Source organism: Lagopus leucura, unplaced genomic scaffold, assembly GCF_019238085.1.
Source record: "Lagopus leucura isolate 7727_CA_CO unplaced genomic scaffold, USGS_WTPT01 Super-Scaffold_100157, whole genome shotgun sequence".
Classification (NCBI taxonomy): Eukaryota; Metazoa; Chordata; class Aves; order Galliformes; family Phasianidae; genus Lagopus; species Lagopus leucura.
In genome coordinates this window covers 4,045,433-4,057,914 of record NW_024962334.1, presented here as the reverse complement: position 1 = coordinate 4,057,914, position 12,482 = coordinate 4,045,433, and the positions used below count along the sequence as shown (strand labels likewise).

Sequence of the window (12,482 nt, the reverse complement as noted above, 5' to 3'; positions counted from 1 at the left end):
TGCTGTGGGGCTGAGCGGCGGGCGGCGGAGGGCAGCGCGCCTGCGCGCCGGGTGGCCGCCGCCTCCGCAGCCCGGGCGAGACCGGATCCTCCGCCCCCGCTTCCCCGGCCCGCTGGCCGCCCGCGCTCGGGACGCCGAGGCGGATGAGGACGCGGCCGTCGGAGGTTTGTCCGGCGGGACGGCGGTATCCGAGCCGCTTCCCGTCTCCCAGGGGCCGGGCGGGGGGAGGGAAGGAACCGCGGGAAGCGGGAGGCCCGCGCGGCGGCCTGGCTCTCCCCGAGCCTGGGCGCGGCTCCCCGCCGACCCTCGGCCGCTCCCGGCCGGCGCTGCGGCCGTGGAGCCCGGGCGGGGAGGCGAGGTGGGGCCGGGCGGGGAGGCGGCCGGCGGCTGCCCGTAGGGCCGCTCGCGGTGCGGCGGCACGGAGCGCCCCGCTGGCGGGGATGCATCGTTCCTGGGTGCCGCCGAGGGGAGAGCGGCTGTGGGGCTCCTCGGTGGAGGCCGCGTTCGGGGCTTCGCTGCCCGCAGAGCTGCTCGGAAGGGCGGACGGCGCTGGCGTTCCCGAGCCCGGTGCCCATCCGCCTCGGCCCGCGCTCCGCACACGTACGGTGTCAGCACCTGCCGTGACCGCGGCTGCGCTCCGGCTGTCTGTGCGTGGATCTGAAGAGGTGAACGGGTGTCGGTGAAGTTTTACGGGCTAAATAGGGACCGAGTAGAGACTGTAAAAGAGCTGCGGAATCAGCCATCTGCGTGCCTCAGATTTTCCAGCGTTTGTTGTGACGAGCAGGGTAGCTATCTGCTGCTTCTGGAGCGACTTCTAACCGTGATGTAGGAACGGCTTTGCGTTGTGGTTGGCATCTGCGGCCTTAAGAGCTTTCCATGCGAAGCTAAGGCTTGGCTTTGTGGTTGTAGCAGAGCTGTAAGATTGTGCTCTGGTGTGAGCCCAGCGAGGGCTGTGTCCACGTGAGTTCTCTGAAGATGTGCGTTAGGAAACCTTCAGGTATGTCATCAATTCAGAACTCTTATCAAAAGCTGAACTTGGGAGAGCAGGTAGTTCTTAATGTTTGATATTTCAGAGTATTCAGGTGTGTAGAACTTGACTGAGATTACGGATGTTGCACATCTTTCCAAGTTATTTTTGCGCGTGGAGTAAAAGGGGCCAGTTATACACAGTGCTGTGCAACCAGCGCCGTACAGAAACAGAGCAGAGCTGAGAATAGGATGTTGCTGCTTAGTTGTTTTGATTGAACTTTGGATGTGGTTGTAGTTTGGTTCCTTTTATAACACGGATTTTTTATATTGGTCATGTGACTGTGAAACAGGCCATGATCCCAAAATGTCTTGTCCTTAATTCAGTAGCAGTTGCGTGTTGAGAACAAACTTCACATGGCTAAACAAGTATCCGTTTTATGTCTCTAGCCTTTCAGGAAGTAATTCGTGGTTAGTTGAACTGCATTTGTTAGTAGAGTTAATATCTTAATGTACAAATGCTTGAGTTTGCAGTTAAGTAATTGCTGGGATATGGTGACGTTCAGGGAGTGATGTACTTAGCTGTTTGGAGTTTCAGTTCGTCAGAAAAACATACCAGAGTTCAAAGGGGAGAAAAAGAAACGAGATGTCAACACACTTCCATACCCTGGTGGTACATGGCTGGCCTTGCTGGAGGCACCTTGGCCCCCTTATATTCAAAGGTTAATTCTCTGAGACAGGCCAGGTCTTTCCACGAAACAGAAATGCCCTTGGGGGTGGAAACTACCTGTGCTCAACACGGAAGCCCAGTTGCCAAGTGAAGTTGCTGGTTTATCTCATGTTAATTTTATTTCTGAGCAGGTATTTCCTTTAGTGCGCTACTTCCTTTAGGAGCAGAAAAACAGGAAAGAAACTGATGCTGAGGAGTGCATTGTGAGCAAACGTGTTCTTAGCGTGGAGTCTGGCACTTCCAGGCTCTAGCTTCTCTCCAGCTCACCTGCCTTGAACTTGTGAGTTGCTTCCCTGTGGTAATGTATGGAAAATAGTGCAAGCTTCCAAGTGGGCAGCAGTTTTTGGGATTAATAACACTGTAAGAATAAATCAGTCCTTTGTTTTTGTGAGATTTCACGTTCTTGACTTACTAGAATCTTCTTGATGTCCTCAGGTTTCTGGACAACAGTGCTTTCAAAGATAACTTTGATAGCTTTAGAAAAGAGGAAAACATCTTGCCTCATCAATTACCTATTTCATTTTCGCTGCCAAGGATGCAAACTTGATACATTACTCAGGAATCCAGAGCTTCCAACGCCTCTTTTTCTTTCCTTTCTATCTTTGAGATCAGTTGGCTAGATGTATTGATTTAAATAATTGATTTTAATCATTTTTAGTACTTGTATTCCCTTTCGCCATTAGTTGGGATAATCATCTTGAAAACACATTGCTTTGTAACTCAGTGTACTGCTAATCCTAACCCAGTGTAGGTGCTTTGATACATAGTGCTTCCCTTGCTCACTCTGCACAATTGAGTGCTTGTGTAGTTTGGCTTATGGTTGTGCAGTCCTTAATTCTGACATTTCATTAGGTTAAAAATAGTGAATGACTCACTTCATTAGACAGGTTTTTGCTTGTGATTTGTATGAAGCTGCACTTAGATGGGAATTGGAATTTGATGGAAAGTCCACAAATAGAGTGTTTAAATCTTTTTATTACTTAAATCTAAGTCAAGTAAGTTGACTGTCCAGGAAAGTAAGATGAAGTACGTGTAAGGGCAAAGTGGGTATACAGATAATTTGGAGAAAATAGAGCAATTTTTTTTAAGGAAGATTTAGTTAAGTAAATTTAATTGAAAAATATTATATCTAGATATCTTCCTGCTAGTGAAGCTGGAAATTAGTATTTTTTCCTACAATACAAATTGAACCGTAGGACAGCATTTGTACAGTGTGTAGTGCAGGATGTGTCTGTTCATTAATCTTTGTCTGACCTCAGAAGAGAAACAGATTCCAGGAGAGCGATTAATAGCTTGTCCCATAACTCATTAACATCTGATGACTAACTCTTCAAATGGCCCAGCTCAGATTTGAAGTACGTGAGCAAGTGTGAAAGCCACCTCATTACAATTGCTGCAGCAAAAAGAGTAATTACTTTCGCCCTTACCTGTCTGTTGCTCCATGGTTCTGTCCATCCTGACAGGGACTTGCTCTGGCTCTCTGGCTGACAGTGTTGCACTTTGCAGTCCGGTACTGCAGCAGCCTTCCAGAAGCCGCCCGCTGTCCTGCTTTAGCCAGCTCACTTCTGAGGATTTACCCAGCACAAAACGGTCACGTTGCTGAATTGAAGGGACCTTCTATTCTGCCATCTTCGCTTCAGGGCAGTATGCCAACTGTAAATCTTTGCATCTGTAAGTCAGGAGTGCCTATCTGTGTAGCTGCTAGAACCACAGGACGGTAGCTGTGCAGACATCCTGTCACGCTGATAACATCAGTGTCACCATTTTTCAGTTAGCTGTGATTTATGAGCTGTGTGCCAACCAAGCTCAGTGCTGTGGCAGTAGGCTGGGACCTGGGAGGATGGAGCCTCTTACAAGTTTTCCTTTGGATGTGCTGATTGCAGTGTCTCAGTTTCTTAACCTTTGAAGTGAATTCATCTCTCAAAACCATCTTGAACTCTTCAGATCTACGTAGTCTGTGGTGTTTTGAACAAATTCACTTCACTTGAGCAAATGAATACTGAAGTAGTGATCACTTTAGAATAGAGATTCAGAGTAAGGACATGGAGACTTTAAATTGGAAGAGGGTCGATCTAGACTAGATAATAGGAAGAAATTCTTTACTGTGAGGTGGTCAGGTGGAACAGGCTGCTCGGAGAGGCTGTGGATGCCCACTCACTGGAGGTGTTCGAGGCCAGGCTGGATGGAGCTGCGAGCAGTCTGCTGTAGAGCCTATAGCAGAGGGTTGGAACTAAATGATCTTAAAGGTCCCTTCCAACCCAAACTATTCTGTGATTGTTTAGACCCTGGGTGAGTTGCTTTCCTGAGAGTTCGATACGGTTCCACTAGGAGGGAGTGGGATATGACCTTGTGCCACACACAGACATTTGTTCTTTAGCCAATGGTTATCTCTAGCAGCAAGAACTCAGCATGGATGGGGAAAGTGAAGTATGTATTGTTTTATGAACAGAAGCCCCAGTGCACATCATGAGAGAGAGTGCTGGATTAGCTGGAAACTAGAGTCCAGCTTTGTGAATTTACAGTCTAAAGGTGATTCAGGTCACATACGTGTTCTGCAACGAGACTCCTGGCATCTCCTCAATCTTCTCTGCCACTGAGGGTCATGCTCAAATGTTCTAGCTATTTATAGTAATTAATTTCACAGTTTCATCTGGTCTTCTGTTGAACAGGTCTGCTTTTTCAGTCATAACTGTCAGCCACGTTGCCAAAAATGTATTTACACTGGGTGGTGTACATCAATTTGTTCATGGGATCCGGGTTCTGCTATATGATGACTGAAACAGCTCGCATTGAAGTTGTGTTCTTTCCCTTGCTTGTCCTGGAGGTTTGTTATTTAAAATCACATCAGAACAGGAAGCTTTTGGAGATGACTTTCTTTGAGTAAAGCCCAGCAGTACTGATGTTCTGCCTGAGCACAGCTTAATGCCCCAGCCTGTACTGTGAGACTTTACTCCTAAGCCAGGAAAAACAATGCTGCAGAGACCCCGGATCCCAGCAGGGCCCTGAGCTATTTATTTCTGTGGGCCTGACACGCTTAGGAAGTCCGTGTGCCTCTGTAGACACTTAAAGTTCAGTGCAGAATCTGTCAATGGATTAGGTTGCACGTTTAGCTGTTATCAGATAGCCAGGGTAGTGGTCAGCAGCGTACAGATGGAGTGCTTGGGAACTTGGGGAAAAGAAGCCACGACTTGAGGCAAAAAGTCATTGCTTCAGATAAGCAAATTCCGTGATGCGCATCTGCTTCAGTGACCTCAGCGTTTAACTGCACTTGCAAATTTAGGATGTGAAGTAAAGCATTCATGGTGATATCAGTTATTTCATCAGAAAGTAATTGCTCCTTCCTCTTCCTCCAAATATTAACCCCTTTTTCTACTTTTTAACAATTAACTGGTTTCATTGGAACAAACAGTGAACATTGGTTTTAGTTATTTTGACTTTTCTGGTTAAGTAACAGTGATACCTAAAAGTTAGAGATTCCTGTTTGTGTACATTTGCTAAGGGGAGGAGAAAAAAAGATCTACATTAAGTTTGTGGTAATTGAAGTGGCTTTAATTACCTGTCAGACTGCTGTTGTTGAGTGGTGTTACAGGTTGAAACAGCAGATCTCTGGTATGGCTGGCAGGTATTCACCTTACACTAAATCTCAGCATTTTGGATGGAAGTTGAAATGTGCCATTTCAAGTAAATGTATTTCATGTGTTGTTCACGAACTGCCATGGAAGTGATGGCAGTGTTAGATAAGTTGTTCCTCAGTTTGGGAATGTAGAAGAACAGTGCAGTATTAAATGAATGTGGAGGTATACATGTGATAGATAGGTACTCTGGGGTCCTTTATGGTAATATTTCACTGTCACAACTCTCCCATCCTAATTGCATGTCTGTGTTCAGGTGGAAGGTAAAAGGAGGAAAAAGAAAATCAACCTCTTTTTAAGGGAAACAGAAATGTTCAAACAGGAAAGCAGACCTTGGTAGCCTCTGATCGTTACTCTTACAACTACAACTTTTTTTGACCTCTGCTATTCCTTTGCTCCCATTCTCTCCTTGTTTTTCTTTCCTCTTGCTAGCAGTGTCACACGTACCTGCTTGTTTGGAAGTTGTGCAGGAGAAAAAAATAAGTGGAACATAAATGCATGAAGCCCTTCTGCACAGGGGTGATTGATCAAATAAACATTGGGAACATGCTTGTTAGGTTTTTAAATCCTTAGCTTTGTTTCTTCTTGTTCTGTGGTAGAATGTCAGAGGTGGAAAAGGAAACCGGTGGATTTTGGTGCTGAGAGTTCAGTTGGGAAGCGATGGGATGCTGAAGAAATGGTGTTTGTATTCTTAGCAGGCCTGGGGCCAATAAGCTCTGAGTAGACACAAATGAACCAACACACAGAACAGCCGCATCTCTCTCACTGCAGGTAAAGCAGCTGCCTTAGCTGTGCTCCAAGGGAACACGCAGGCAGAGCTGGTGGGAAATCCAGGTGATTCCTGCCAGAGGATTGCTCTTCCTGAGCCTCGTTTTAGTTCTGTAGCCTTAAAAGCTGTGCTGACAAAAGAAAGTATCTTAATTTATGGGTTGAGATCTTGAGAATTCATATACAAGCTCTCCTGCTTTTCTCTGTTGTTTTTGTTGTTTTTCTTTGTTTTCATGCAAGCAATATGCACAAACTAGAAATCAGTCTGTTAGACAGTTAGTTTTAATGGGTAGCTATAAAAAGGAAATGGAAAAGTGCTTGTGTGTAAATCAATTTTATTTTCCTGCTTTCAGTCCCTCAAGTGCAGCCACTGATCACGAGATGTTACCACAGAACCTACCTCAGACTTCGCTTTTGCCGATTCGTTTCCTGCATCGTTATCAATCTCTCCAGGAGCCCTGCAGACACTCTTGAAAGTCTCTGGACGTATTGTGCCATCGTCAAAGCATGATGACCTAACGTAGGTCAAAGTCTGGAGCATTGATCCAGCTGGCAAAGATAACGCTGCCTTTTTGTTTGATCGGTATCACTTCTGAACTGACTTCAGAAACGCTCAGCTGGCCTTTATCTGGCAAAAAGATCTTCACTTTTCTCTCTGGTCCTGGAAATATTAATGGAATACAGTCATGTCTACCCAGGACGAGAAGCAGATAAATAGCGAATATGCTGTGTCCTTGCTGGAGCAGTTAAAGTTCTTTTATGAACAGCAGTTGCTAACTGACATAGTATTGATTGTGGAGGGTACAGAATTTCCCTGCCATAAGATGGTTCTTGCAACATGCAGCTCATACTTCAGGTAAGTATTCAAATCAGGGCTCCTTCATTGAAGAGAATCTGAGGTGTCTGCTTCTGTGTGTAGTTGAGGTTAACTGAGTAACAAATAATGTGTTGCAGAATGTTTTGGAGTGAGGTGAGAAAGTTAAATATCTATATATATATATTACATCAGAAGAGTAACATACATTTTCCAGCATCTTGTGACTTATTTTGGAGTTTTCAACAGGAAGTGTGAAAGGAAAATCACATCTGCAATGGTAGTATTCTTCAGGGAGTTGATTTCAATCTTAACGAACTTCTTACTCTTCATACTTAACCATGTTGTTCCCCAAGATGAGGTGCCTACAGGTCGTTGAGACTTGGCTATGGAAGTGTCATTGCCATGTTCATCTCTGTTTTCTCAGCAGAAGCCTGCTGTAAGGAGGGAGTGCTGTGCAAGCTCGTGCCTTCCTTTTCTAAATCATCCGTTTGTTTTTTTTCCCCTCTGCTCAGCGGTGAAGCCTGAGAGTCATGCAGTAGTGTAGCTTTTAATTTGGGAAGCTATTCCAGGATTAATTATTTTCACAAATTTTTGTCCCAGCTATTGTTTGTGTTCATTTTTCTTCATTTCAGATGAATCTGGTACAATTTTTAGCAGCAAGTGTTTTGTAATCACTAGATAATGATTATTGCTGTTGGCCTGCTGCAGATGACACAGTTCCAACTGTCTATAAAATCACAGCCACTGGAAGAGTGGCCAGACTTAGTGTGGGTGGCTCTAATCATAAGGTTGGAAAGCTGTCATGAGTCCATGCAGTGTGAAGCATTAGAATATGCAGTCAGATCTCTTATTCATACGTGTTTTTATTATTTATGGAATGAGGTTTTGGCACTGGTTGAAAGAAGCATCGAGCTCGTGGTTTTGTCATATTCTGTTTTTTTTTTCCCTCTGCTTTGGTTTACAAAAAGATGTTTAGTTCCTAAATTTAGCCTTCTTATGAAAAATTGATAGTCCTGAAAGAGGCTGCAGGGAGAGGGGGAAGACCCGAAAGGCATCTCTTAGTGATCCAGCAAGCTTACCTTCCAGCTTTGTGCTCGAGCACTGCTACGACTGCACAGCTTGGGCACGTGCTGCTTGGCTGTGTGTAGGCGTGCTCTGCAGCCAGGTTCTGTAACAGCTGCCCCCTTCGTTTCTATGATGAGCAGCTTCTTTGGTGCTCTTTAAGCGTCTTGCTTAGCTTTAAAAAGCTGCCTGGCAAGTTGAGATGCTCACGTGGCCAGTGGTTCCACCTAAAACACAAGGTTGCCCAAGTTAAGGAGCTTAGAAGAGGACAGAGAGGCAGGGGCAGGAGGAGGGCAGTGGGTGCTGCCTTTGTGCCAGGTGCTGCTGAAATGGCTTTGCCTGGGGAGCGCATCTCCATGCTGCCTTCACTTCTGCAGCTGCAGGCAGAGTACAGGGTGCACCACTGTTCCTTCAGACTCCTCTCAGATCTGGTTTCCTTACCAGTTCAAAATATAAAGAAACTGAAGCTGAGTTTATCATATAACTATTAATAATTGCCTTTCTGCTTTTTGGGAAGGTGCAATAGAGATACTTTAAGGATCTTTTTTTCCTGCCCTTGGTTCATTTTTTGTCTACAAACTTGAATTTACTCTACAGTGTGAATGGTACATAAAGGCTTCACAGAGTGCTGATGCTTGCTCCTTTCTCTGGCTTTCTCATCCTTTCAGAGGAGCACACTTTTGGTACAGCTTACGTTTATGCAATAGGCTGAGCTGTTTCTTTTCATTTTAGAATCTAAAATCACTGTTATCTTTAAGCAGCACATGCTGGAGTGTGTTTCTTCCTTTTCAGTTAACAGAGAAAGCTTGCAATTCATTAGTTCTCTGCCTATTGACGCAGATTAGTTTGCATATATAGATAGATAGATACGAAATAATTCTACAGAGGGCACTGATGGTATTTTTCAAATGTTCAGTACGAGTGCTTTAATACTGGATGGTAGCCCAAGGAAAAATCTGTAAACAGGCAACCAAAAAAACCTGTTTACCTTTTAGAGTGTAATCACTGAAGACTTAGGAAGTGACTGTTTACTGATGGTTCTTGTCTTAATGTGTGTGTTCTTCTTCAGAGCTATGTTCATGAGCGGGCTAAGTGAAAGCAAACAAACACACGTGCACCTGAGGAATGTGGATGCAGCCACTTTGCAAATTATAATAACGTACGCATACACGGGTAACTTGGCAATAAGTGACAGCACAGTAGAACAGCTTTATGAAACTGCCTGCTTCTTACAGGTAGGAGTGTTTTACTTTGTGTGAAGTAACTGCTTTGATTTCAGAACTGTTTCTTCTTTGACTTGTTAGGTTTAGAAGCTTCAGAATACTCTTGTTCAATTTACTTAGTATAGAGAGACAGCAGTTGCCTGCCAGATACGTTTCATGTACACATCCCTCCTTGCTTTATTGGCCCTCTGGAGGGTGGCAGCAGAACAGCGTGCAACACTTGGGTAATTACTTTCTCAAACAGCCATCGTAATGTAACGTACAAAATCTGCATGAATCCATTGAGTCACTGCTGTGTTTTTGTGTATATTATGTTATTCCAGGCCTAAGCTCTGCTGTTTAGCCCAAAACACAAATACTTTCACCTGCTGATGGAAAGAGAAAGAACAAACTGTCTGTGGCAATACTGAATTCTTTTCTTTTTGCATTACAGGTAGATGATGTGTTACAGCGGTGCAGAGAGTACTTAATCAAAAAGATCAATGCAGAAAATTGTGTGCGCCTGTTAAGTTTTGCTGATCTCTTCAGCTGTGAAGAGTTAAAGCAGAGTGCTAAGAGAATGGTGGAGCACAAGTTCACAGCTGTGTACCACCAGGAGGCTTTCATGCAGCTGTCACACGATCTGCTGATCGATATTTTGAGCAGTGACAACTTGAACGTGGAAAAGGAGGAGACGGTTCGTGAAGCCGCTATGCTGTGGCTGGAGTACAACACGGAATCACGGTCGCAGTATTTGTCCTCTGTTCTTAGCCAAATCCGAATCGATGCACTTTCAGAAGTAACACAGAGAGCCTGGTTTCAAGGCTTACCGCCCAATGATAAGTCTGTGGTGGTACAAGGACTGTACAAATCTATGCCCAAGTTTTTCAAGCCCAGGCTTGGTATGACAAAAGAGGAGATGATGATATTCATTGAAGCTGCTGCTGAAAATCCCGGTAGTCTTTATTCTTCTGTCTGTTACAGCCCACAGGCAGAGAAAGTTTACAAGCTCTGCAGTCCTCCTGCTGACTTGCATAAGGTTGGAACACTTGTAACTCCTGATAATGACATCTATATAGCAGGGGGGCAAGTTCCTCTGAAAAATGCAAAAACCAATCACAGTAAAAGCAGCAAGCTCCAGGCCGCCTTCAGAACTGTGAATTGCTTTTACTGGTTCGATGCACAGCAAAACACTTGGTTTCCAAAGACACCGATGCTCTTTGTTCGTATCAAGCCGTCCCTGGTCTGCTGTGAAGGATACATCTATGCAATCGGAGGCGACAGCGTCGGCGGAGAGCTCAACAGGAGAACGGTCGAAAGATACGACACAGAAAAGGACGAGTGGACCATGGTGAGCCCGCTGCCCTGTGCGTGGCAGTGGAGCACGGCGGTAGCAGTTCACAACTGCATTTACGTCATGGCACACAACTTGATGTACTGTTACTTTCCCAGGTCAGATGCCTGGGTAGAAATGGCTATGCGACAAACAAGCAGATGTTTTGCTTCAGCTGCCGCTTTTGGCGATAAAATATTCTACATCGGAGGACTCCACATCGCCAGCAACTCTGGCATAAGGCTCCCAAGCAGTACTGTGGACGGGTCTTCCGTAACTGTGGAGATCTACGACGTGAATAAAAACGAATGGAGAATGGCGGCTAACATCCCTGCCAAGCGCTATTCTGACCCGTGCGTGAGAGCCGTTGTCATCTCCAACTCCTTGTGTGTCTTCATACGAGAAACCCACATGAACGAGAGAGCGAGGTATGCCACCTATCAGTACGACCTGGAACTCGATCGCTGGTTTCTAAGGCAGCACATATCGGAACGCGTGCTGTGGGACTTGGGCAAGGACTTTCGGTGCACTGTAGGAAAGCTGTATCCATCTTGCCTCGAAGAGTCCCCGTGGAAACCTCCAACGTATCTCTTCTCACCAGATGGAGCGGATGAATTTGATCTGGATGGGGAGATGGTTACTTTACCACCTGTACAGCTCCAGAATTAGACTGCGCGACCCATTCAGTGTATGGTTACCTTGAAATAAATGATTGTGAGAAGTCTGGGAAGAAGAATGTCCAATCAGTCCTTCATGAGTTGTATTTTTATGCCCTACCAAATACTTGCAGCAGTTCAGTATGAATTGATGAAATAAGCTGGTATGCTTCCATAATCTGAAATAATAATATCTGATAATTGAGAAACATGTATGTATATCATGATCTTAGTCATCTGACTTGTCTAAAGAATTAATTTCTAGTTCTGTAAAGCCTGTTTCAGGAAAACTAGCTTCAGAAAAAAAAAATATTTACTGTTTCTAGGATGATATCATAACTCTTCTGAAAGTACCTTGCAGTTATATTTGAACTACTTCTGGGTGTTCTAATCAAGTGCTAGTTATATAATTGTTGGTGTGGCCTAATTAAGGGACTGTGCTGCACTTAATACTAGTATCCATGTTGGTATAGTAATGCCATTTAAAAACAAACAAAAACAAATCCCATGGATCTACCTGCAGTAGGAAGGGTAGATCTTCCATTGTATTGTAATGTGCAGGGCAAGATGACTGCAGGTTCAGTCAAGCTGTACTATTAGGTGCATGTACTCTATTTTCACAAACTTATACCTGTCTGTTTAGAATACAGGTCTTCCAAGCAGCTGGTAGTTTACCAGGTGTGGACTTAAGTTGCTGGGCTTGCAATAGGAATTGTCAGCCCTCATAGTGCGGGTCTCTGTGGAGCTTTAATCAGTGAATGCCTCCACATTCTGTATTACAGTAACATTGGCTCATGTATATTACTTCCTGCTGCTGATGTATTTTTCCATTGTAAAACAAAGTTTTAGTGTGGATTAACCAGGTCTTTATTTTCTGTTAATTTAATAACAAGCATTACTGTAGTGTGATTGTGTATAGATATCCCTTAGCTATCAGGTTTTTTACTTCGGGGGGACGGGGGGAAGCAACCAGTTCAGGAATATCCTGTACTCTTTGTGCAGGAGAGCAGATGACTCGTGCTGCTCCGGCATTAATCCCAGGAACCACTAGCAGTAGCGGGGCACCGCCAGCCTAACATGAACACAGGTGCTTCATGACAAACCTTACTAGCATGTTCAGTTGCATCATGTTCTGGCACTGTATTTTGAATGACATTAATTTATTAAAAAAGACTGAATCCAACCGAGTTTGGGTGTGCTTTCTGCTTGAAGTTGACACGGTTACGCCCTCTCCCTCAAACAGTATCTCTTAATTTATTGAAAGCTGTTTCAAATAGTTAAGCTATGGAAAACTTGGACCTATGTAGCTAATTTCC

At 44.6% G+C, this 12,482-nt stretch overlaps 1 protein-coding gene across 2 annotated transcripts; it reads left to right on the top strand.

Annotated features, from left to right (window-relative positions):
- The first annotated feature begins 76 nt into the window (after window positions 1-76).
- KBTBD2 (kelch repeat and BTB domain containing 2) lies at window positions 77-12,349 on the top strand. Of its 2 annotated transcripts, none has more exons than XM_042889360.1 (4): window positions 77-164; window positions 6,450-6,952; window positions 9,045-9,210; window positions 9,632-12,349. In XM_042889360.1, the coding sequence occupies exons 2-4, from the start codon at window positions 6,783-6,785 to the stop codon at window positions 11,177-11,179; spliced, it is 1,884 nt and encodes a 627-aa protein (XP_042745294.1). In that variant the 5' UTR covers window positions 77-164; window positions 6,450-6,782; the 3' UTR covers window positions 11,180-12,349. The 2 variants fall into 2 exon arrangements, with proteins under 2 accessions (XP_042745294.1, XP_042745295.1); XM_042889361.1 differs by lacking the exon at window positions 77-164 and adding an exon at window positions 5,122-6,099.
- The last annotated feature ends 133 nt before the right edge of the window (window positions 12,350-12,482 follow it).

What these genes read in the sequence shown, in the direction of transcription:
- KBTBD2 (XM_042889360.1), top strand. Translation starts at nt 6,783, where the DNA reads ATGTCTACCCAGGACGAGAAGCAGATAAATAGCGAATATGCTGTGTCC. An exon ending in ACATGCAGCTCATACTTCAG is followed by an intron (nt 6,953 to 9,044) that starts GTAAGTATTCAA and finishes GTTCTTCTTCAG; the next exon opens with AGCTATGTTCATGAGCGGGC. An exon ending in AAACTGCCTGCTTCTTACAG is followed by an intron (nt 9,211 to 9,631) that starts GTAGGAGTGTTT and finishes TTTGCATTACAG; the next exon opens with GTAGATGATGTGTTACAGCG.